General features: G+C 34.4%; 1 protein-coding gene across 2 annotated transcripts; it reads left to right on the forward strand.

Annotated features, from left to right (window-relative positions):
* Positions 1–369: 369 nt before the first annotated feature.
* Positions 370–21,703, forward strand: LOC129756176 (protein suex-1-like). 2 transcript variants are annotated; one of them, XM_055752979.1, is made up of 3 exons: positions 370–482; positions 20,824–21,079; positions 21,153–21,703. In XM_055752979.1, exons 1-3 carry the CDS (start codon positions 465–467, stop codon positions 21,206–21,208), a joined length of 330 nt encoding a protein of 109 aa, XP_055608954.1. In that variant the 5' UTR covers positions 370–464; the 3' UTR covers positions 21,209–21,703. The 2 variants fall into 2 exon arrangements, with proteins under 2 accessions (XP_055608954.1, XP_055608955.1); XM_055752980.1 differs by having other exon boundaries at positions 20,824–21,070.
* The last annotated feature ends 4,350 nt before the right edge of the window (positions 21,704–26,053 follow it).

Genomic DNA, 26,053 nt, shown 5'->3' on the forward strand with positions numbered 1-26,053 from the left:
AAAGTTCCCAACTAACCGTTAGCCACTGCAGATTGCCATTCGAATAGACAAAACTTCTTGGCGCAAACACGGCACGCCGCTGCTGGAAAACCCGATACGACTTTCCGGCTTCCCGACAGTGCGCATGCACTCTCTCGTGCTCATTATAACTATTATTGATATTCTAGCTCAATTACTCTTGGCAGAAATGAAAACGAAACTAGAAAAAAAAACCGTCGTGGGGAGAAGCATCATATCAACAATGCAAGTGCAATGGAGACCCCCAGCTTTTGGCCCCGGCTGATGCTGCTTGGAGCTTGGAAGAGTTCTAGCCAGAATGGCGCCCGCCAACTATATAAATGACCGGGAATCTTCTTATCGGCAGTCAGTTCTCAAAACGCTTTGCCAAGTGCAACACTACCCTGTGATAAAAACAAACAATCGAAACAATCAAGTGTATACCTCAACCAAAAACAAACCCTAAAATGGCATCCTTCAAAGCTGTGAGTGTTTTCAAAATTGGATTAAGTTGAATTATTGACTAGTTTTGGGTATAAACAATAAACCGAGTTTACGGATCGGAAGCTACGGAAAATGTGTTGGGTTTGTCGCTTGCAAGTCGTTCAAGTCTTTTGATTCCACTTTTTAATTCGAAGTGTTTGAATAAGTGAAAATTGTTTCAAAATGCTGGAAAAAAGTTTATACGATTGGGAATACAGTTCAGCATTAAAATGAAAACAAAAATGGATTATTTTGAAATTAATGTTTGAAAATGTGTATCTCAATGAACATTGAACGAGCTGCGGAACCTGGTTTTGAAAATGTTGAATTAAAATGGATGCTGCATTCTACAGAAATGAAGCACGAATTTTGAACGCATCAAGCCTACAAGAAATACAAATCAGATGCGATCCAGCCAAAGGCTGAAACTCTCTCTAATAAAGATATATAAAAAAAATACAAGTCTGGTTAAAATTTTCAAGAATTTGGTAAAATAGTTATCCTACAATAAATATTTTTCTTAAACTGATTATTTTCAACATTCGTTGACAAAAGTTTAAATAATAATAAATATCATTCAATTTTTAGTTTTCGACACATTTTATTCAAAGCTTGGACAAGTTCATGTACGGATTCCTTCTATAGTAAAAATTAAATTATGCCCGCTTGCATAACTTTAAATACCTACAGCATTTCAAATATAAAAAAAATTGAAAACGTTTTGTAAAATGTAGTTCTACGCTAGCAATGATACAGAGAAAAACTTAACCTAAAGAAAAAATATTATTAAAATAGAATAGTTTTAAAATTATCATTCATAATAAAACGACAATTTCGACTGGTTGATTCTATATTGATTTTGAATTTCAGTTTTTATGTCTATCGGAGAGTTAAATGATTGTTTTATTCTATTTAACGTTCTAAGACTTGGCTAGACTCATTTTTTGAAAATATTCGTCATCCGTAGACTAAATTTATAAGGCCTAATTTTTTGCACAAGTGTTGATTTTCTTGTCTCAAATAATACATTTAAATGATATTTTTTAGTTTGAAATCAAAAAAACATCTAACGGGGATTTTAAAAGGATTGTTCAAACGCTTATTACAAAATTATCCCCATGACTCATAAAAACGTAAAGTTCTTTGCTATTCACAACTGTTCAATCTTTTTACTCTTTCAACTCCGATTTGAATTAAGCATTCTAGTTGGAATTTTACTGAAAACTTGCAGTATGAATCCCTCCCTAAAACTAGTATACAAAATATGAAACTCGAAGCAAAATACGAAATAAAAATCCTAATCTGATGATAAATTATTTTAATTATCATTTCATAGCGAGATATTTGAATCTAAACGTTCAATAAATGTCAAGTTTTAATTGCAAAACTTTTATCCGAAGCCTGAATGATAAACCTTTGATTCTATATTTCATATTTTGAACCTGTTTTCTTTATTCAAAATCTGACTTGTGTAAAAATTGACATATGAACTCAGAATCAGATTGATTCTGAATTCAGAATCTGGTTCAAAAATTCTGAAATTTCAATTCTGAATAAATTTCATTCGGCTGCATACTTTCATGAATTCTAACACCAACATGATCAAAACTTGCATGCATTCTGGAAAATGAAAAACTTGCGTTCCTCATTTTTCTTTATAACTTAGTGTCTCATACATAGAACATGCATTGCAGATACTAAAACGGCCAGGTCAACCATGTGATGAAAAAAAAACAAAAAAAAACAGGAACAAGGCAGGGATGGAGCTTTGAGTTCCCTACCAAACGCTTGTTAGGTTATAAAGTGACAATGTATTTGTAAAAATGAAACGAGAAAAAAGTGGATTGATCTCACTCTAAACTTCCAAAGTTTGTCGCCAATTCAAACGCGTCCGGTTTTTCCACCGTTAACTGTTTGCAGCAAGCAAGAATTTGTCTTACCATGCCCCCCCTGTAGATTTTTTCTAAGTAAAATTTTCAACGTAGTAACGGGAACTTACTTGATCTTAAAAGGTGTTAAACACAGCAAGTTAGAAGTTTTGCTCGCCGCCGCACACAGGGGTAAAATATGAAAAAAAGATCAAAACTATTTTCTGCTGAAACTATGCGTTTAGACCTATAGTGTCTTCGAGACAAACGACCAAAATTACAAGGGCTAATATTTTAGTTTTTGAAAAAATTGATTAATCCACCTAGTAGTGAGTTAGAAAAACTAACTTTTTTAATATCCGTTTTAGAGCTATATTGTCTGAGAAAAGTTTTTAGCTTGTACCAATTCTAGCAACTTTGCTAAAGAAGTCATAACTGTAACATTAATCGTTTCAAAGTTATGACAATTTTCAAAAAAATAACACCAATTTTCAGTTTTTTTTTCAAAATAACTTTTTTTTGCGTGATTTTTCATTTAAAATATGTTCTAGAGAGTTTTGGAGGCAAAAAAGTTGTACACTTTTGCTGAATATACTGTATAAAAATTTTGAAGTTGAAACGAGATAAAAATACTTAACAAAAATAGTCATTTTGAACTAGTTATATTTCCTGAGTTCGGATGAGTTCGGTTACATATTTTACAGTTTTGCAATCAGAAAAGTATCGCCTTTCAAACGATGTACAACTCAAAGTGGCCAATTGTGATCTACATTGTGTAAATGTCAATAGAAGTAAGCCAAAAATGAAGTTTTTATACTAATTTCATTTTACAACATTACATGTATGACGTTCACGAATTGAAACTTATTTTTAATTGTCAATTTCGATTTGCAATTAAATAAACCTTTTGTATTGAAACCCTAAACATGACACGCCGAAACAAAATCCTCCAAGAAACCAAATTCAGTCTCAATTTTATTATGTTTTTTCTTGTTCTTCTGAATGCTCAACATTTTATTCTAAGGAGTGTATTCGAAAAAAAAAATACAACACTTTGTTTTGTGAATAACGTTTGGAAGCACGGATAAGACGAAAATTTTCAGCGAAGTTAGCTGCCAATGTATTGTATACATGTGCAATTTTTTGTGGTGTTCTGTCAGGTGTTTTTTGAGATAGCGTTGAATGAAGAAATTTTTCGATTTTTATTTTTCGGCAATACGTGCGCCATCTATAATGCGTACTATGAACCTTCCTTTTTTCAAAGCAAGGCTATTTTTGATAACGTTTTCTGTTTCCTGAAGCTTGACTTCCGAAATAACTCAAAATTTTAAATTTGGTCGAAGTTATAACAAATTCAGCCTCCTTCGGCACAAACACAACATATTTGACTTTTTATCACTCCACCACCGTTTTTGCATTGTGGCACGATTCGAGATCCAACTTAAATAGAGAAGAAACTTTATGGGACTTATTGAAGTTTTTATACAGAGAAAACGGTCGTATTTGGAGGCAGTCTTCTTTGTATTATTAGCCATTCATCGTGTCAATCGTTATGAAAGACTGAGTAATGTGCAGTTTCCACAGATTGTTAGCTTCCTCAAGTACTAGACATCGATTTTTTTCAATTTTTCCCCTTTGTTTATCTCCGGAACATACAGGCGAGACTTGTCAACGAAAAATTTCTGGTTGGAATCCTGCCAGGTGACTGCTAAAAAGTTTGTTTTGCTGTCCATTATGATTTTTTTTTTAAAGATTTTCCCACAAGCAGTCCAAATATTTTGCGCACGATTTGACCACCGTATTAAATCGGTAGGTAGCTTTTTTACCTTATAGAAATAAAGTCAGGCCTATTTATAAGTCAACTAGACGAACCAGTCACGAAAATTTGACTTTTTTTATCACTTCCTCCATTCATATTCTGGGATTGAGCTTGAAAAAACCTCTCACAATTCTCTCACTTCATGGAATCAATCATTTTCATTTTTATTCAAATTTTAGCTCACTGTCGGATCCTCAAGGACTTCTTGAACGATTTACGATACGGTTGTGAATTTTGGTCGAATAGTTGATTTCCAGCTGTTTTTGGATCTCCCACTGGAACTTTTCTGGATTCTTCTCGATTCTGCCCAACAAATTTTTTCAATTAACTCCAATATTGGCCGCTATCTCGAAAACAACTTGACAGATTATCACCAAATTTCGTTCACGTATGTATGTAATGTATGTAAGGGTCCCCCATCGGTAGCAAGGTCCTGCCTATGTCTGTGTGGCTTGGCCTTCGAATTTCTTCTAGGGCTTCCACGGTCCGATGGTTCGTCGAAGGAAGGCATCCAACCCTTGAAACCTACAATGGCCGGCTACCCGTGCCGCTTGCAATAATCTCTTTGGGTTATCCCCAGATGCATTCCTTCTTAAAATATAAAATGGTTATAAAATATCTGCTGGGAAGGAAAATTACACAAAACATTTAATGAATTAACAGATTATTAAGGTAAACAATTTTCTTTAATAAAAGGATACGGACCTGAAAAAAAACTTGTTGTTACGTCAGTTTATATGAATTTATATAAAGTTTTGTATTCCTTTATGAAATGGTAATCATCTACCTGTTGGTAGACTTGAAAATTAATAAGATTATTATGATTGCACCCCAGTTGAAAAATTATTTAGGTATAATTGATACGAATCCCTGCGTTACAATCCGCGTAAGGATTCTATAAATATCATAAAGAGTAAAATACTTCACAACGATTTTCCTGGATAAACTTTGTTTTAAAAGTAAAACAATAATGGTTTAAGCCGATGATTAATTGATGAAACACGGATTGTGTTATATTTCATGTTTCTATTTTTTTTTAACACCACCATGAGCATTTACCGTTTATAAAAATTAATTTACAACCTAGCTTTACTCGAAACCTGGAATTATAGTTCTGAACTGCAACGTCAGCTTTATTTTTTAATTTTCGGTTTTAACTTCCTTTCCTACCAAGTTCTCATGAATCACATAAATTTACCGCATTTATTAGTTCAACTTTGCCTTACCCGAGCAGACTTTTATGGCAAAATTATAGCAAATTTTGCTATCACGCCCTGAGAGCCAAATGTGCTCTCATTTTGCTTGACATAAGGTGGTACACAGCAAAAATGAGAGCACAAATTTTCATACTTGGTTAGCAAAGTGATGCCAAATTTTGCTAAAACTGAGACCCTAACTACACCTCGTTTTTCGAAAGCTTGGAGAGCTGAATGATGCCAATATAAGGTATCAAATGTTTTTGAATAACAGCAAAATTTGCCATCGTTTTGCTGTCAAATCTTAAAACAAAATTAGGTGTAATCAAGCACTCAGTTCAAGCCAAATTTGGCATCACGCTGCTAGCCAAGTACGAAAATGAGAGAAAATATCACTCACAAGGCGTGATAGCAAATTTTGCTACATCTTTGCCGTAAAAGTATGGGGGACTAACTGTATTTTGGCAAAAAAAATCGCTATATTAAAAAGAAATCGGTTTTTTACAAACGCTTCATAGAGTTAAACGCCTCAATGTAGGCAAATAATACTGCGAACCTAGAAACATACGATTAACAAACGGCACAATGTTCACAGTAAAATCAAACGAATTTGGCTCAAAAATAAGAAAAAAAAAGTGATAATGGAGAGTGGGGTAGCGCACATATTTTTATACACTTCTAGAACTTAAAATACGTTTTCCTATCTATAAAATTTTCTTATGCCAAATGAAGCAATATGTACAATATTTTGTCCATCCTATATAAGGAATTTTGCCATAACGATCGTGAGCCAGGTTTTAGAAATTATTCGATCATACACAACTCTTTTTTTGATTTCATCATCTGAAAATGTATCAAAATAACGAAATGAATTGAGGCCCTCAGGATCAGAGGGGTGCAAGTCCAAAATCATCCATTTTGAGTTAAGTAAACCCAACGACTCTTCATGTTTCAATGTAGATCTGGTGCAAAACTCGATTTTTTTTTTAAATTTGTTTAGACACTTTTTCGATTTAATTAGATCTGCTCGAATTCGAAAAATATATGAAAAAATTGAGCACCTACACAACTTTCATATAGGCACTTGCAACCCTCTGATCCCAAGCGCCTCAATTGTGAAGTTACAGTTTTGGGTTAATTTTGAATGTTATTTGGTCAATTTGGATTTGGTGGCCCACGAAAATTAAAAAAAAAATAAACCTAATGATAGAAGAGAATGTACCTTCTTTTTCAATTTATCTTTTAAAATAAAAAAAAAAGTTATGGAGCATAGAAAAAAAGTGGCCCATGATCCCTCACTCTCCCGAACATTATTTTCATATAATTATGGATGGTTTTCAACCTCTTCAATTACAATACAACTTTTGTGATTTTTGCAAAATTTTTAACGGTTTCAACAAATTGTTTCAGCTGCTGTCTGCAAATTTCATGAACCGGTTCAATTTTTACTCTATTTTGGTCAAGTTTAATGATTTATGCAGTCCTAACACAGTTTGGTAGAAAATCAATGATTTATCATTTTGAAAAACATGTAGGATTTAGTTTCATTCGTTTTAGTAAAAAACCAAAAAACAATCTTTAGCACTACCTATCAGACAGAAAAACACTATCTCTTCATTTAAGCTTTCTCTTTAGAATGATTTCTTAGAGCCTGACAGAATAGTACAGACTAGAATTAATTAATTCACTTGTTACTACCAAATTGTATTTCCTTGACCCTGACGTTAAATCAATAAAGCCCGATTACAATTACAATTACAAACTTTGTTTTTTTGCTTGCTTTTTTTTGTACTGGACTATTATGTGACCAGGGACAGCATAGTTAGTTCAAATGAGTTTATGTACCGTTGTCAGAAAACTCATCTGAATCGGATATTGATTAGCCTGATATAGGTATTCAACAATCGGATGGCCTTGCTAAACGATACGGATAGCATTCCTCCTGACAGGAGTCCCTTAGTAGTATTCAGTAGCGTTGCATGCAATCATTTCGATTGGATGCATCTGTAGCGCCTCCTGTTGAGCATCTTCGCCGTTGCAGATTATCAGCTCCCTCTACAACTGGACTCTCGCAGTACAATTAGTAAAAACACAGAGAACAGAGTTCGAGCTGGAGCTCAACACGTGTGTGTGAATACCAACCTAAGTTTCAAACCAAATGCGTAAGTGGACTAACATACATAAGATGTCGCTACCGGTACACCTATTTTTGTTTTCATTTTTTCGACACGCTTAGAAATTAATACTCATCACTTATCTCAAAGGAAGCCAGTGCAATGTATGACAGTAACACAAATTTTGGTGTAATAAATTTTAAAACATCATGATTTAAAAAAAAAGCAAATCATATTTCAATCACAATTAAACGCTGTCATATGCCCCATATTGTTCAAACAATTTTGGCGCTGAATTGAAAGTTAAATTCCAAGTGTTAAAGTATGTGTTGGGATTTTACAATCAGTTAACAGTTTTCTAGAACAGAAAATGTGAACATAAATGTTATAATTGTAAACTATGGCTCGATATTCTGGTTGATGTTACCTGAGATCGATAGATGAGGACTTGTAACTCAGGGTTAGTAATCAGTAGAAATGATTAAAGTTATTAATAAACATGAGTTACAAGATAACATCAACCGGAATACCGACACATAATTAACAATCATAACATTTATGTTCACATTCTCTGTTCTAGAAAACAATTTACTGACAGACATACTTTAAAACTTGGAATTCAAATTCAATTCAGCGTCAATATTGATTGAACAATATGGGGCCATATGCTGGGACATACGACAGCGATTAAAGTATGATTGAAATTTGATTTGCATTTTTTTTTAAATCAAGATGTTCTTAAAATTTATTACACAAAAAGTTGTGTTACTCTCATACATTGCAATGACCTCATTTGAGATAAGTTATGAGTATTAATTTCTAAGCGTGTCTAAAAAATGGAAAAATATGTGTACTGGTAGCGACATCTTATGGATGTTAGTCCACTTACAAATTTGGTTTGAAACTTAGGTGGGTATTCTCACACACGATTTCATCAAATTTTTATTCGAGGCCCGATGTCTGTTCTCTGTGGTAAAAATTCGTTCAACACGAACTAGATTTTTCCGTCAAAATGATTATTGTGAAATTTGCTCGATCACGTTCGAGCAGTTCAAAAAATATTTGAATGTAAACAATATGTTCAGAACATTTAGACGCATTTCAATTTTGGTCTTGATACTGCTTATTTTCAGATCAAAGCATTTCTAATGAACACCATGAACAGATTTCGTTGTTAACCTAAGCCTTAAAATTGAACCATTTATTTTTATTTTACTTAATATTGCATCGGCCCATTGGCGGAGACTCCTAACGCAGTACTCTTTACTATCCAGCTAAACGCCTGAATGTATATTCAAAGATGTCGAATGGGTAGTAGAGTAGTCGCTCGTTAATCGGAAACTGTTGGGACCGAAGGGTTGATTAACTCAATGAGTCGTGAGAGATAGACAAATAAAAAAAAATAAAATTAAATAAACAAGCTGCCCGTTTACAATGTCGAATCACGAAAAAACGATCGATACGTGAGTAGTTTTCCGGCTGACATGAGGAGCGTACGGTGAGTTTTTTTTTTTCAATAGAGCGTCAAATTATTGGAATTAAAGCTTAATTTATTTTCTTCTTTGTTGAACGTCAGACCACCAAAAGTGTCTGATTAAAAAGCAAGTCCTGTACATTATGAATCAAATAGATAGGATAAATATATTCGCCTTTGTTAAGACAGCAAAAAGTACCTATATAATAAATTTGAAGAAGTTTTATTTTCCAAATACGTGAGCTATCAATAAAAAGTTAAAATGTGCTTTTTCATAAAATAATGAAATGTAACATACCTTAGCTAGAACACAAGACAGAATCCAGGTGCTCAAGAAATGACATCTCCGAATGTAAGGTCGTTTAGTCCACTTTCGATAGAGTGTTTTAAATGTAGGTGGTTGGTCAACAGAAGATCGAGCATCGGTTCCACCGACAACTTGTGATACTATCACTAGCTATAAATAGCCAGCGGAATCGTTCGCATTTGCCAAAAGAATTTTTTTAGAAGCTTTAAGATACGGGGGTAACAGTTAGGTACTTACAAACAAACACGTTGTGAATTGTCATTGGGGTTCTTCGAACTTGTTAGCAGTTCAATGATTTTGTGCCTTCATTGGAGCAGCTGCCGGAGTATTCAGTAAGTTTGTAGCTGCAAATGTAAAATTATTGAATGAAAGATTTATTAACAATGAAATACACAGCAGCACTTCTTACCAGCAAATAATCGGTCGCAAACCTAACGCTAGTTCGGAACTTTACAGCAGCTCGGCAAACTTCTGGCAGACGGTAGCATCGATTTTCAAGCAACCACCGTTCCCGGTCGATAAGGAATTGCGTACACGTCCTTTCCCGGGTAGCTTTAGGTCCAACTTGTTACACGTCGCGGTAGTTTTGATGGAATGTCGAAATGGTACGGCGGAACGAAAATTTGGCTGCACAGAGTATTTTTGTTTATATTTTGTTTTGAATAAATCATTCGCTACACGCTCATTTTTAGTTAACCGTTTGAGCGTTAATAGAAAAATAACTAGTTATTGGTTGTAAGAATAAAACGTGCTCTCGTTCATTTATTGTTCATGTTAAACACTGTGTAAAACATAAAGTTGAACTGTTTGGAGAAAATTTATCCAACTTTTAATTGCTTAGCTCCTGTAAATATATTTTATAAACTCAATAATAATGAATAATATGATCCGACACCTGTTTAAAAATATTTTTCAGATTATTTACGATGAGAAATATACTAAAGTACTAATGACATCTGAACAAATCTGCACGTATGATTTTGATAAAATATTGAAATGTCTAATCACTATATTGCACTCATCTGGTATATTTATATTTCTGTAGTAATGTTTCATTTTTTATAAATCAATTTTTTTCATGTTTTGCGAAGTTTAATCATTTTTCCGTCATTTATCACTTAAAACACCAAATTATGCTATCGCAATTTAAATTTTTATTTGGTCATTTTACAAACGTAAAATAACTAACCTGGTAATGGTTATGGGTAACGAGCCTATAGTAAACAAAGAGACGAAATGTCACGATTGGAATTTTTGGATTTTCTGTCAGTGTCATTCCAATCGAGCAAAACCAAGCAGTCTTAAAGGCAGACCTACAGCAGGGTTGCGAGCACACTATTTCGAAAGGGATCAGATTGCGCTTCTTTGTTTACTATAGTTTCTTTAGTTATGGGTCTAGAGTCTAGACCAAAACATTGAATATTGAAAATGGTGGGTCACTGGTTCTAATCATGCGATTTTGCTCCGCTATGAGGCAAATTAAAGGTAAGGAATAAGTGCACACATTTCATTTTTTGGCACTCTTCACCCCCATCACATCCCCTTCAGCTAGAATATTTTAAACGCCATTTATATTTTAAACGATTCAGAAAGAATCTTAAAAGTGTGTTCGACAAAAGTGCAGATTTCTTTTGATAACTTTTGAATCTGAGAATGAAAATTTAGTATTCCTACCAAGTTATGAAATGTTTACATGTGCAAAATTTTATAGCGATCTGTCAAGTAGTTTTTGAAATAGCGTCTATGTAAAGTTCAATAACCAAACAATAAAAACAGTTTTGAGGGAAAAATCTTATTGGAATAATTAGAGCACATGTTGAACATATTTATCAAGTTTCAGGAAAATTGTGGGGGCTCAAAAAGTTTCTGTCATTAACAGGTTAATGATGCCTAATTATGCTATAAAAAAATAATACCAAAAGATGCTAATATTTTGCTGTTGACACCTTATTCTGGTTAACATTTGCTATTAATTTTTTTTTTGTAAAACTTAATGATGCCTAGTTTTGCTGTCCGAAAAAAACATCAAAAGATGCTCGATTTGCTGTTTACAACTTATTTTGGTCTCATTTTGCTTTCGATTTGGGCATCAAAGTCTGCTCGGGGCGTGTAAGAAAAATTGACACCTGCTTTATGCCTTGTTTTGCTATCAATTTAATTCTATACCAATTTTTGCTGACGGTTTGCTGTTGATACCAAAATATGGCTTCAGCTTGCTGTCAAATAAAAATATATGAAAGCTTAATTATGCCTTAATTTGCTCTCGTACAAAATTTAACATCAAAAAATGCTATCAGTTTGCTGTTGACACCTTATAATGGTCTCAGTTTGCTATCAATTTGGGCATCATAGTCTGCTCGGGATATCTAATAAGTTATAATTAAATTAAAAATAAATTAGTTTTATGGATTTATTTGAACATGTGTACCAAATATTCTGCAAAAAAGTAAATTTTTGAATGTTCGATGTATAAAAAATTGCATATTTGTTTCCAGCATGATTATTAAGATTTTCACTACTCTTCTGTACGGTAACATTTGCTGCGTTGTCAAATGTTACGCCTGTAAGTTAAAAAAAAAATTAAGGGGATTTAATTGAACAAAAATATGGTGAACCAGAATAACGGCTGAAAATGATATTTAGTTTGCCTGGAATGATATTGGTTATAAATCTTGTTGAATAAGATTGAAGTTGATCATGCAAATACTTTTTATAGAAATACTACATATACTTGGAACTTGCTTTTATGCCGTTGATGTAGCTGTAAAAATTCATTATAAAAAGGCATAAAAGATGATTAAACGATAACAGTAGATAAAAACTTTACAAACACTCGCTGCAATCGTGACAAAAATGAAATAAATGTTGATTAGATTACTAAATTAAGAATCTTATAGTTAAAAAAAAGAACTTTTGTATGCTATCTGCTAACCCCACGACGGAAATGTTTCATGCTCAACTACCTATATATTCGGGAACCCGCATCATAAAACGCCTGTAAGGATGCAAAACACTTCCAATAAAATCTGCTAGATGGTGCGCAAATAGCTTTTTGAACAGAAACTTGCATTCAAGTTCACACCATGAAATATTTCTCTCTTGAAATATCTCGTGCTTATCAATAAAATGGCTGCCGTCAAACTTTTCTTAAATTAGCCGGATGTAATCCTAAACTGATAACAACCTTAAGCCCAAAGTAATTGTATAAAATAAAAAGAAATCAAATCACTTATCTTGAAAATCCCTCTCAATGATCTCGCCGGCTGAGTTCGATAGTCCGTCTGCCAAACATCACTTCCTGGTTGGTTCGGAGGGCGTAGCGCCTTAGATAGCGTCGACTCGGTCAATCAAAGAAACAAAATTACTGCATGCCAACTTCGATATGTGACTTCTTTCCACTTTCTCAAGCTTGACCATTCCAAACTACTACAGTTTAACAACACAGAATGTATTTTACACCACTTTAACAGGAAAACTAGAAAAAAAAAATCGAAGCACAAAATGATAAAGATCTTCCACATTGGCAGTGTTGCCAGTCACTCGATCACCAAATTTCCAAATTTCGTTCACGTACACATTAAATTCCTTGAAAGCGAAATTGAAAATTTTTCCAACTTCTATCCATACGTGTGTTTTTTTAAAAACTATTCATTTGTTCGAAAAACTTTATAGGAAGGAAATGATGGTGCTAGTATGATATTTAATTTAAAAATATAAAAAAATTAATTTCCTGGTCAATCAGAACCATCATCCATAAGAAACTGGTCCAATGGTGTCTCATTGCGAAAAAAAACCGGTTGCACAGATTACGATCTATAGAACTGCTCACTATTATAATAGTGAGCATAATAATTTTAGTTATTTCCTTGGTGTCTACTAGTCAGGAAACACTTTTTAGCTGCCGGAAATGGATTTAATGCATTGTTAAGGGGTCTGCATTCAGTAATCCCCAATATCCAGAGTCTTTTAACCACAACTGAGATCAAGGGATCCACTCCTATGCTTGGTTTGCACTTCGTGAGAATTCAAGAGTGGCTCCTCATACATCTTAACCGTTTGGGCCAAATACAATTCAGAAAAACTCAACAGTTCATGATTTTACAAGGCGACAGTGAAGAATTTCCAAAGCGATTGTGCCAAATTATTTTTACCATGTCTTTTTGCATCGTAAATATCTCAAACACACGTTAACTTAAAAAAACTGAAAGAATAAGCAAGATAGTCCTTTTCATAACGATTACCACGCTGTTAAAATTTTGCATATCCGAGATCTAGTAACGTAGCTATCAACGGAGTAAAGTGCCCGGATACTAAATGACCATAGCCTTACACTCCTTAAAATGTTTTGATTAATTTTACAAGGCCACAAAATTTACATCCTTCCGAGGTGCAGAGAGTTTGAAAGCAAATTTTGAATAATTTTGGTGCCATGGTTCAAAATATGCAATTTGTCTATCAACTTTTGTTTTTTTAAATAACTTTTGAAAATATTTCCGAATCATTTAACAAACTTCTGCATTTTTTGACATAAACTTTAAAACGAAAACATTCATTTTAAAACAAAAGTTTTAAATCAGTTATCAGCTTTCCCCAAGATTTAAAATAATTTTGAGTTCTGCGAAAAAAGTTATAGAGGTTTTCTATTTGTTTACTTTTTCTTGTTTTAAAGAAATTTTCAAGCATATTGAATTTTAAACATTTTTAAAGCAAAAATCTAATCGTTTCACAGGTTTAAACTAATTTTGTTGCAAAGATTAAAATTTTTTAAACTTTATTTGGTAATGACAGAAATACTTGTAATAATATCTTTCAAAATTTTTAAAAACTGTAAAATTGCACTTTTTTAGATCATGCATTATCACTTTCAAAATATTATTCCTTAACTGAATGAAATAGGTATCATTCAGAATCAGATTTCTATAACGTAGATTTGTTATTTTATCAGTTATCAATGATTGATTTCACTTAAAACTGATACATTGCAAAGCTTCTAAACTCCATATCACCTAAACTAAAGGTGATAGATAAAATTTGACAAAAGATTCGGGTTAAGGACACTTAAAGCTCATTTTCGTAGGTGATGGAAAGAATTAGAGAAACATGAGCTATCAGAGAACGAAAGAACATTAGCCGTAAATATCATGAATTTTTCGAAAAAGATACAACGGCTCACTGGCAGGACTTGAGCCTGCAATCTCCACTTAAAGCTAACAAATCAATCATAAAATCATAGGCTCCAAAGTACTGGTTATCAATCAAATCCTATTAATAAGATTTTAAAATGGTAAGACGAGTTTATTGGACAAAAAAATCCATGTAAAATGTAAAAACACTTGTCTTCCCCATCTTCATATGTTATTTCAATTTTCAAATAAGTTTACCGAATTTTAAAATCATACAATTCAAATTTTGTTTTGCCTTTGGTTTATTTTTCTGAATTTTTTTGTTCTGAAAAAATACTCTTTTTGGAAGTTCCAGGATGCATACAAGTTTTAGGAATGAAAGAAGAAGAAGAAGAAGAAGAAGAAGAAGAAGAAGAAGAAGAAGAAGAAGAAGAAGAAGAAGGAGAAGAAGAAGAAGAAGAAACAATCTTCTTGGAAGAAGCCCTTGGAGCTAAATTTTTAATAAAACAAAAACATAGTTTACACCGTCTGTCCTTTCCAGGACCTAATATTTCAATTGAAAATGACAAAGCAATCAGAGCTTGAAATTTTAAACTTTGAAACCTTTGATTGAAAATTTGGAAACGTTTCATTAATTTTTGTTGAAAACTTAGTTACAACGCAGGTTTCAGTGTTGGAATAGAGTAATCTTTTATTCACATTTGGTTGTCAAGTCCTTCAATAATTACCCATTACATTAGCGATAGCTATTTGTCACTTTCCACTTCTCAAATTACCTAACCGGGAAAGTACTCATTTCTCAACGAGTACTTTGATACTCTTATTCAAAATATCTGGCAGCACAGCGAGACTTCCCGAATAGCGCCATCAAAATTTTGCAGTCAGGCAGGATATGTCGAGAAGATTTTGCAACGTTATTTTTTTCTTTTTATCAAATAAAATTAAATTATCAACTATTGAATAAATTCTCCTTAGTTAAAAGTTGATTTTTTCCCTAATTGAGAATTCACATTTCTAATCCTCTAATCAATCCTTCAATTGAAAATGAATAAAAAGTGAATTAAGGTGAATAATATATTACCATCATTATCATTCTGTTAACAATTTTTAATCATGATTAATTTTTGACCTGATCCGACATTCGCATTTTTTTTCTGGTGTTTCGAAAATATGGATTCTAAATTTGAAAACTAGACTGCTTAGAATTTATTTTCAAGCAAATTTCTAGTTAAGAATAAGGAACATCATTTTGAATAATTCACATATTGGAAAGATGAAACCACAGCTACAGAAAGCCACCCCCGAACCCTGACGGAAACTGTTCTTGGTAGAGACCCCTAGATAAACCACTTTCCTTTTCTATAATAAGATCTGAATTCACAGTTGAGTCACCGCGACGATTACGGCCTTCCTCTTACAAACCCAATGTTAGGAAAAATACCCCCGACACATAAACACTTCACAAGTACAACACCTTAATAAAACCTTTTTTGTAAATAAAAATAATAAGTTACCGGAAATTGCATTGATTTGAAACATTCATCCAGATTTGTTTTGAAAATTTTTGATATTGTGTGATTATCATAAAAAAAATTAATTAATTTCTTTATTAATGGTGTATTTTTGGTACTGGTCATATTTTTGGATAACATTTTAATTTCGAACCACCCGGAGAGTAGGCGTTGACTTGATGGAAGCGCACGTGTTTTTTTTTCTCCGTTCGGAAAATTAAAATATTGTGTTCGTTTAAGGAGGGCAATTAATGAAAATATTTTATAAAATGCTGTTATAGGATGATCCTAAGCCGTGTTTCATCGGATGTGGTGCTATTTTGCGGTTTTTATCTGTGTTTTTCGGAATCCATCTACGAGAACATCTAGTTAATATGGTGTTTTTCTGCACTGCCACGTAAAATTTGGGCTCCTGGAATTGAAGAAAGATTACATCTTACACTGGTTGAATAATGTGCCACATTTGTGTGCTGGCGAAGATGTTTTAATCAGAATACTGTAGTGTCGCTTTTTATTACGGAAAAGAATCCATTTGATCGTTAATAAGGGTTGAGGAAAGTGGTTTGGGTTTTTGGGAGATGGTTTTTGTTTTTCAGCATATGATTGCCAATACGCACTGTAGCCTGTTGTGATTATTTAAAATGAAGATGAAGAGAAATTGAAACCCTGATGAGTCCATCACTCCATCCAAGGATAAGAAGTGTGGGAAATCACTGCAGGCTGACGATGGATTTTGGTGAGATTGTTTTATGTTGAAACTTTTCAATCCTATCTGCCAAGTAAGATTTCCTATTTTAATCCTTCCAAATCTTTTCTGAAACAGCTTTATAGGTCGTCTGCGTTCTCTGCACCTAAAGAGTTTGTTTTGCTGTTTCCCTACCATGATAACATTGACTTGCCGCGGTGTGCAATATGGTATCACACTGATTTTCAAAAGTACCGTCAAACGGGGCAACATGCAACAGCGGGGTTCGATGCAACATTTATATAACACTACATTGAATCAATTTTTAATTTATTGTATTGTAATAAAGTTATCTTTTAATGATAACAAAATGATGATGACATAATTTCTCGCATCTTAAGCTAGTTGTCTTAAGTTTTTTATTTATATGTAAAATTTGAAAAATCGAGCAATAAATGTACAAATTTTAACATTTTTTGATGCCGAAAAAAACTTTACCCAGTATGACGGATCGGCTTGATAAAATTACCTACAAACTTTTTACAGGTTTCCTCAAGTTATACCAACATTGTTGGTGTAAAAATATTTTTCGAACAATCACCCAATTTTTTTACATGAATATTTTTAAAATTCAGTTAGGTGTCTGGGGTTAAATGCAATAAAATGCAAATCAAAGAAATACCTTGTAAATCTCGTCTCCATGTGCTGGAATATGAATGTTTTGCATCACGCGTTTGTAAACATTTAAATTTCATTCATCCAAACATTTTTTTTTTCATGATTTCAGCTTGTAGTATTTTTCGTAGTATTATTTAACCCCTAAATGTATGCAGCATCCTTATTTTCAGAAAAAATATGAAAATTTGTTTTTACAGACCCGAAAATAACTGCAATTGGTGTTGTCATGCGTAAAAGTCTTCAAGGCATCGCAAATATATTAAAAACTATGAATTTTCGTACGTGTTCATAAGATTTTTCATTAAAAACAAAGTTTGTTGCAAGTTACCCCATTTTCTAAGGAGTGTGAAAATCGCATGTTTTTAGAAAATTAAAAATAACTGAAGAAACCAATAATTTTTTTAACTACGCCAATTTGATGTCCCAGCATCCTTAAAACTTTTGGTACATAAAGGATACGATTAACTGTAAACATAAGTTTTTTAGAAGCCATTGAAGTTGAAAATTGTTGCATGTTGCCCCAGTTGACGGTAACACTTGAAATAAGTACTGAATCCAGGTACTTATTTTGGTATCTCGTGTTGGTTATGATTATCAATTGTACATTAGACTGCCCCAAATTTGTATGGGAAATTCAAAACCTGTGAAATGTTATGCGCTGCAGGCTAAAATTGATCGTAGGCCTAGTACAAGATCTCATGCCAAATTTGGGCCAGATCGGATCACGGGAAGGGGTCGCTCAACGAGCCTGAAGTTTGTATGGGATTTTGAGACATTTTGTTCGGGAGAAACATGAAAAACCAGTTTTTCATCAATAACTTTGGTTTCCGTCGGCCGATTTCTTTCAAAAACGGGTTTTCTTAAAGCCTAAATTATGAAAAACATTTCATCCGAAGACTGCATATCGATAAGAGTTAAGACAAAAAAGTTATTAGGCTTCCAAAATGGGTTAACTTTTTTAAGGATGGTATTCATCACAGTAAATGAGTCGGGGCGGTCGAACTTATTGACGCCTCATTAGCAATGATGAATACCACCGTAAAAAAAGTTAGCCCATTTTGGAAGTCCAATAACTTTTTTGTCTTAACTCTTATCGATATGCAGTCTTCGGATGAAATGTTTTTCATAATTTAGGCTTTAAGAAAACCCGTTTTTGAAAGAAATCGGCCGACGGAAACCAAAGTTATTGATGAAAAACTGGTTTTTCATGTTTCTCCCGAACAAAATGTCTCAAAATCCCATACAAACTTCAGGCTCGTTGAGCGACCCCTTCCCGTGATCCGATCTGGCCCAAATTTGGCATGAGATCTTGTACTAGGCCTAGGATCAATTTTAGCCTGCAGCGCATAACTTTTTCAAAAGTCGGGTCATTTGGGGCACTCTATTGTACATCTTGTATCAGCTAATGCAAGATGTGTGTAGTCACCCCATGCTATGCTAACATTTTAATTTCGAACCACCCCTCTTCACGGACGGGTTCTTCGCACGAACCTGTGTATTGGTTTGTCTTTTCATCAGCGTACAAAAAACCACACAAGCTCTTCGAAAATTTTTAAACTCCGATTGCCAGCACCCATCAGCCGGGAACTCTACATTTTTCGGGAAGGAACTCTATATGAAATTCCATATCAATTTTATTGAAAAATAACCCCCGGCCTTCCTGTTCTCACTCCAATGATAAACCCTATGTCTTGGCAATGGACTGTATTTTTGGCGAACTTATGAAAAAACTCGCTTATTTAGCACTACAATTTTACTCTTTATTATTCTTAACTTTTTCTCTAATATTCACTTTGAAAGGTCACTTGTGTCGTAATTTCTCAATCCATACTGAATTGAATTCAAGATTGACTCTTTTGTATGATTGGCAGCAGCGAAAACTGCTGAACCAATCTAGACCAAACTCTTTCTTACGGGTATACTTTACCCGATGTTGCTGCTTCAAGAATAGTTGAACGAATTTTTTTTTGTTTCGATTATAGTCGTTTTACCATCTTTATGGCATTCGCGACTTTATCAACGTTACAGTTGGCGGATCGTTATTGAGAAACTATCCGGTACAACTGTGTTCGATGTTTACTCTTGGGCTCGAACTCGCGGACATCGGCTCAGGAGACAACAGACTTGCCAACTGAGCTATATCACAAGCCCAGTTGAACGAATGAATCCTTTTTTTTTTTTTTTTTATACGGGATTTTCATCCACTGGGATGATTCATCCCTAAAGAATGAATCCTATCGCTGGGTACGCTCATTTTATAGTCTCAAATATCCGAGCGTCAGGGATAAGGGCGGAGCAGCCTTGTCAGATCTACGGATTTCCCCGTAGTTCTACGGATTTTAAGCATTTCTACGGAGCTACGGATCGATGTTAGAAATCTACGGGTTTTCAGCATTTCCTACGGATTTTCTACGGTTTATCGAATAAATTCAAGGGATTCTGCGGATAAATGGAAATTCTACATGACGACAAAAAAACAACAAGGTCAACAAGTTTTGTTTTGTCGATCTCAGTTCATTTTTCGATTTTTGTGAAATCTACGGACTTGAGCGGTTTTCAATCTGGCAACGCTGGGGCGGAGCTAAATCGATGGGTTATTTCTCTCTGGATTAAAAGAGATAAAAGAGAGGATTTTTCGGAGAGGAGAACCTTTACTGCATTGAATGCATATGGATGACATGTTATGACATGATGACAACAATTTACTTTCCGCTTCCTCATCTATATAACCTACAACTTGTTGGTAGGTTACTTCACGAAGGACGACGTAAAAACACGCGGATCAGATTAACAACTAACTAACTACGGCACTCACGCTCTTCTTTAAAGCCATTGGAATGTACAAGGCATCACCTACTCTACTCCTTGTGATAATAATTATTGATTTTGAAAACATTTATGCTATGAAAGTTGGCATGGTGTTAAGCTAACCATACCAGATTGCTCAATTTTATCCAGGTTTGCCCGGATATTGAATACAAAATCTGGTAAAAGTTCAGTTGTTTTTTTTATTGATTTGGCAAATAAAGTGAATAATTACGGGCATAATCTGGGCTTTTTCGAATGGAATCCGGACAAACGTTCCGTCAGGATTTCTTTGAAAAAAGCCCGTTTTACCCGTAATTATTCACTTTATTTGCCAAATATAAAAAAAAAACAAATTGTATTTTAAAAATGTTTGATTTATGCGTCTAGAACAATTTTTTTTTAAATAATTATGAAAGGTTTTTTGGAAGCCTAAAATACAATAAAAATTAGATGATGAGCTCGACGAAATTTTTTTTATTGATTTTTCTTAAATAATTCCTCGGTTTGGGCCAAATTTGTCCGGACATTGCCCGAATTTTCGATCGACAATTTTGAAATCAAAAGCCCGGATTTTGCCAGGTTCTTAGATGAAATAGCTCTGATTTGTCTGGTCCGAAAACGTGCTGAAAAACATTCTAGCAACCTTATGTTAGGCCCAGTACCATACTTTTTTTTGAGAAGTAAACTTTAGAACATGACGAATTAAGGTACCTACATGTACAGTGAAACCCTAATTGTTCCAATTTTCTCCTTATTGCAGACCCTCCTGTTCGCCATCGTCGCCCTGATCGCCCTGGTGTCGGCCGTTCCGGCTCCGCAGCGACCCATCCCTGGACGGCAACCGTTGGCTCCCCGTGCCGCCGATTCCGTCCCCGCTGCTGCCGATGATCTGGAAGCCGAATCTGAGGACAAGGATCTGAAGGGTGCTTCCTCGTTCGGATATGGCTACTACGGAGGCTATCCAGGATTCGGATACGGCTACGGATACCCATACGGCGGATATTACGGTTGGGGTCGTGAGTTTCGGCACCGAAGATAAGTTGGAATGATGTTTCGATTTGTTTTGCTTTTTATTTCAATTCTCAACAGGTGGCTACCCATACGGATACCGTTACGGAGGATTGTACGGAGGATACTGGTACTAAGACCTTTCAGCCTGAGTCTGCCTCCAGCCCGTCATAGATAATCGACCCCGGCCTACATCCCAAGGATCCACGATTCCAACACCAAACAACCCACCAGAACTCCACCAGGTCCATCTATTTCTTCCATCCCATACTTGATACTTGACTCAGAGTGTGCTACCCTAGTTAGCCCTAATCTAGATGCGTAGGTGTGTTTTTGAGCAACCTTCCGATCCTGGGAAGGGTTTTTTTTTATCCGCGTTCGATAATACCAGCCGCCCAGAAGTTCCCGTTCTGCTGCCGAAGTTCTTTTCGTGATAATTCCCCTCCGGAAGGTCCGGAAATGAAGTCGTAGAGCTAAGCGGTCTCCGGGAAACTTTGGGGCTTTTCTGTTGTGCTTTTATTTTTATTTTACTGCCGAATGATGAATGAGAAAATGACAAAAAAAAGTACTTTTGTATATATCTTCTTCAATGTTTTCTAATAAAAATACAACCAAGTGTTACCCGAATATGATATCAGTAAACTTTTATTGTTGAAAGAAATCTTCAAAAGCTTTTCCTACCTTCGATTCAGTTCCACTTATCACAAATATCACAAATTTGTTCGCCTAATGTATGTACACTCAAAGAAGAGGTTGCCACATTTTCACGCCGATCCGAGCTCCGTGCCGAAAATGCGCTGAAATGTGCATTGCGTCACTGGCATATAGATCAAGCTCTCTGGAAAAATTAGTCAATCTATTTCAATTGATTTCGATTGAGTTCTGTTGAACACACCTATTGATAATCATCAACTGTCAACAGCTATTGTTCTCAATATGCGAATTGAAAAAAAAACGAAACCAAAACAATCGGCTTTGGTTTTCTTCATTATCACGGAACGCACCAATTTGGACGGACTGGGAATGGAGAACGACATTCCAGAGGATACGAAATCGTAAATTTCAACGGGATAATTAATCTCAGAAACAAGAAATAAAAAATTAAATTGCCATGAGAATCGAACCCACAACAATTTTCTACCTTCATCTTGCCCATCCAACTGTGACATGCTCACTGTCACTTTAACCTTTAAAGGCGATAATTTTCGTTTGCATGCCTTTTATTCATATTTCCTATTGAATTTTGACAAGCGTTCACACGTTTAACTCACGAAATATAGTGTTTTTCAAACGTGTGAAACTTTAAAATTTAAACTAACCAAAGCCTTATGCAAAAATTCTTCATAGTAGTTCTCGCGAAGTTCAGCTTAAATGTGGGAGATTTCGAATGTTTTCATAGCAAAATATACGCAAGAACAGTTCTATAAACTAGAAACAAAAATTCCGATTTCTTAAGAAGCTTGAAAGACTGTTTGCATACGACAATCGTATTTTCCAGTCATGAATCCTTTAGTCAGTTAATTTTGATAAAAAGTACATTTGCCTAAACTGCTGACTGGGTGAAAACATAATATGTTTTTCCGTAAAACGTCCAGCTCAATATAAGGAATTTCGCAATATCTAAGATAAAAATTGTAGTTTGAGTGAATTCCAATTTACTTACAAGTACAAGATAGTCACATATATTTTCGAAATGTTAAATTGACCCAGATAAAGGTGCGGTAACACAAGGCAACAATATTTAAATTTTCCTGTGCTGCCAAAACTTTTGAAAATAGATTTTGACTTATTTGGAGACGCAATCCAAATAGATATGCAATTATGTGCTGGTTGAAGCTTTGGTTTTCGATATAACTTTTGAAAGAAGGTAAAAAATCATGATAGAAATTTGTGCATTTTTTGGGCAAAATGGTAGAATAAAACACGATTTCAAAAATCAAAGTGTTTACGCAATAATCAACTTTTCCGAAGAGCGCAAGTAATTTTGACTTTAAAGTTAGATATAGAAATTTTATTTGTTTGTTTTTGAATTTTTCCCCGTTTATTTACCAAAGCAATAACAGAAAACATGTATGTAAATGTATGTCTGTTTGTAGAATCCAAACAAATCACACACACACTGATACATTTTGTTTCGGGTGCTTTGTTTGGCGGATGATGCTACTATCTGTATAATGCAACAATCAAAATAATCGACCATGAACGGTACATAAATGAAAAAAACCTTGACCAGGAATCGAACTCGAGTCTTTTGATTACCTCTCCGACACCTAACCAATAGGCTAAAACATCAGATTTAACAAGTAAAGCTGTGCCTCTATAATTCAGTTGACTTCTTCGAGTTGAATTCACTGCTAGATGCTACGGCTGAAAATGCTCATCGTGCCCCGATCAATTGTGCTCTATACGCCCCGAGTAAACAATTTAAAGTAAAAACGTGTTTAAAATCTAATCATAGTGAAAAATCAAAAACTTAATGATAGTGAAAACTAAGGGACAATGTGTTCATCATGTCGCAGTGCGTATCCTATAGATTTAGATGATTTAACGATCATAAGAGCTTTTTTTTCCGGTGCTCAAAATTATAATATTTTCGACACTTGAGAAGGTTTTTTTTTAAATATTTCTGATTAGGAGATGATAAGGAGATTTTTTTGCTGAAAAAGTAATACTATAGGAACTACAAAACCGTTCCTCATTAAAATTTATTTGAGAAAATTAGTTACTATGACCCGGGTGCTCGTTATGCCCTCATCTCCGTTAACTCACATAATATAGCTGTTTTCTATGGCCATAGAAAATGGTTAAATAAGCGTCCTCCATAAGGTGGTTATTATTCCTTTGTCTCCCCTATTACCAAAAAATATTCTACAGATTGAAAGGAATCAGTCATGGAATTTTCATAAAGATATTTCCATGTTTATGTAAGATCTTAAGGAAAATATATAGAAAAAAATGCAAAATTAACTTTTTTTGAAATAAGTAGTTAGCATAGCATAGCATAGTGTGACTATACACATCTTGCATTGGCTGATACACGAGGTACAACTGATAATCAAGGACAACCCAAAATGCCAAGATGAGTATCTGGATGCAATATTCATTTCAAGTGCTGCTCTTGAAGATCAGTGTGGCACCATGATGCACACCGTGACAAGTGAATGTAATCATAGAAGGGATTATCTGAAACAGCAAATATAACTTTTTAGGTGCAGAGAACTCATGCAACCCATAAAGCTGTTTCAGAAAGTTTTTTGGAAGTGATGCTTAAGTGGGAAATCCTACATGGCAAATAGGATTAACGAAATAGGTATGAATTGGTTAAAATAAAATGAAACAATCTGTTCTGGCACCCCTGGTAACGATAAATTTTGAAGTCGTGCTTTGTCAGTGACGACAGATGATAGGATCGAAAACGAGATTATATTGTTTACCGAAAATCGGAAGTTAGAAAACGTCACGTGAAACAGCAGAGGCAAAGTTAAAACGTGTTGTGAACTTTTTGGCAGATTTTTATTAATTTTCATTAATCGAAGAGGTATTTTTCACATTATTACCAAGTAAATTGGATGAACTAACATTCATGCTAACTATTAAGATCTTTCGCTTTGAAAGCACCACCATCTGTACACAGGAATACAGAAAACCTTTGCGCAGAAATACAGGTTAGAAATACATATTGTAATAAATAAGCTTTACCTGATCTTTACAATTAGCTAAATATATTTCACAGTCAGGGCCTGTCGCTAACCGGCAGAAATAGGGTGAATCGGATGACACTGTTTGTTCGTATGTAACACAAATGTAAGCCCAGTTAGTTTGCCTATCGAACGGAACTAATTATTAAAATCTATTTTTAGCTTTGAGCTGCAAACATTAAAAGGCTGCTTCCGAGATTTTAAAAACCATCCGAACCTCCGAACACAATCTCACAAAAGTCCATTGATAGGCGATGAGGGAAGGAGGCAGCATGGATTGATTTGTATTTGATGGTCCTGTTGTACTAGTGGTGACCATCCCTGCACCTTCCAGTCACTGTTGCTTCGTAATCCAGCAAGTGCTTATAAATCACTTTTCGGGATTGGAGTGCTTCATTTCTTAGTTAACTTCCCGACAAATTTACTTTCCCACAACATCACCAAACACAATTCCAAAAATAAACCACTGCCCCAACTATTTCAGCCGAATCATAACGAACCACATGACCGAATCATATTTCTTCGCCCAATAGCATTTTATTAATTTGACCAACAAAATGCAGAACTTCTAATTAATAGGATACGAATTCTAGGCCCAGAATACATTATTTTCTTCTTGCCCGGCTGAAGCTTACTCTAGTAAAACAAACAGACTGTTCAACACATTCTCTAATACAAAATTTAAGACAGCAGGTGAACCAAAACCACAAGACCACCGACTTTTGGATTTAAATCATTCAAAACACATCTGTCTAGGCGTTTAACACATTTTTAAAAGATTTCTCACAAAATTCATATAGAAATTATAAAATTATTGTTCATTTTCACTGGAACGAAAAAAAAAACACGTGCTAGCCATCAGGTCAACGCCTACTTCTCCAACAACACACGCATGGTGGTGTTATTTGAAATAAAAAATTAGGAAAAAATCACTTGTTTTGAAATAAGTAGTTTTTGAAAAATTGGTGTGATTTGGAAATACTAACTATTTTTTCATCTGAATCAATCACAAACATCATGCACCTAATGAAAAATGTATTGAAGAAATTAAAAAAAAAAAGTCATGCATAGGGTTAATACCGGAGATTACGAGTTCAAGTCCCGTCGGTTAGTCGTTGAATCTTTTTTGAAAAGTTTATTATATTTACGGCTTATCTCTCGTTCTTCAATTGTTATTGATGTTGCTCTAAAACTGTCCATTCCTTTCGTAAATTTGATGATTTTCAGATATGAAATGTACCAAGACGAATTCAGAACATTAGATCAGTTTTTTTTCCTTTTTCC

This window comes from Uranotaenia lowii, chromosome 3 (assembly GCF_029784155.1).
Source record: "Uranotaenia lowii strain MFRU-FL chromosome 3, ASM2978415v1, whole genome shotgun sequence".
Taxonomy (NCBI): Eukaryota; Metazoa; Arthropoda; class Insecta; order Diptera; family Culicidae; genus Uranotaenia; species Uranotaenia lowii.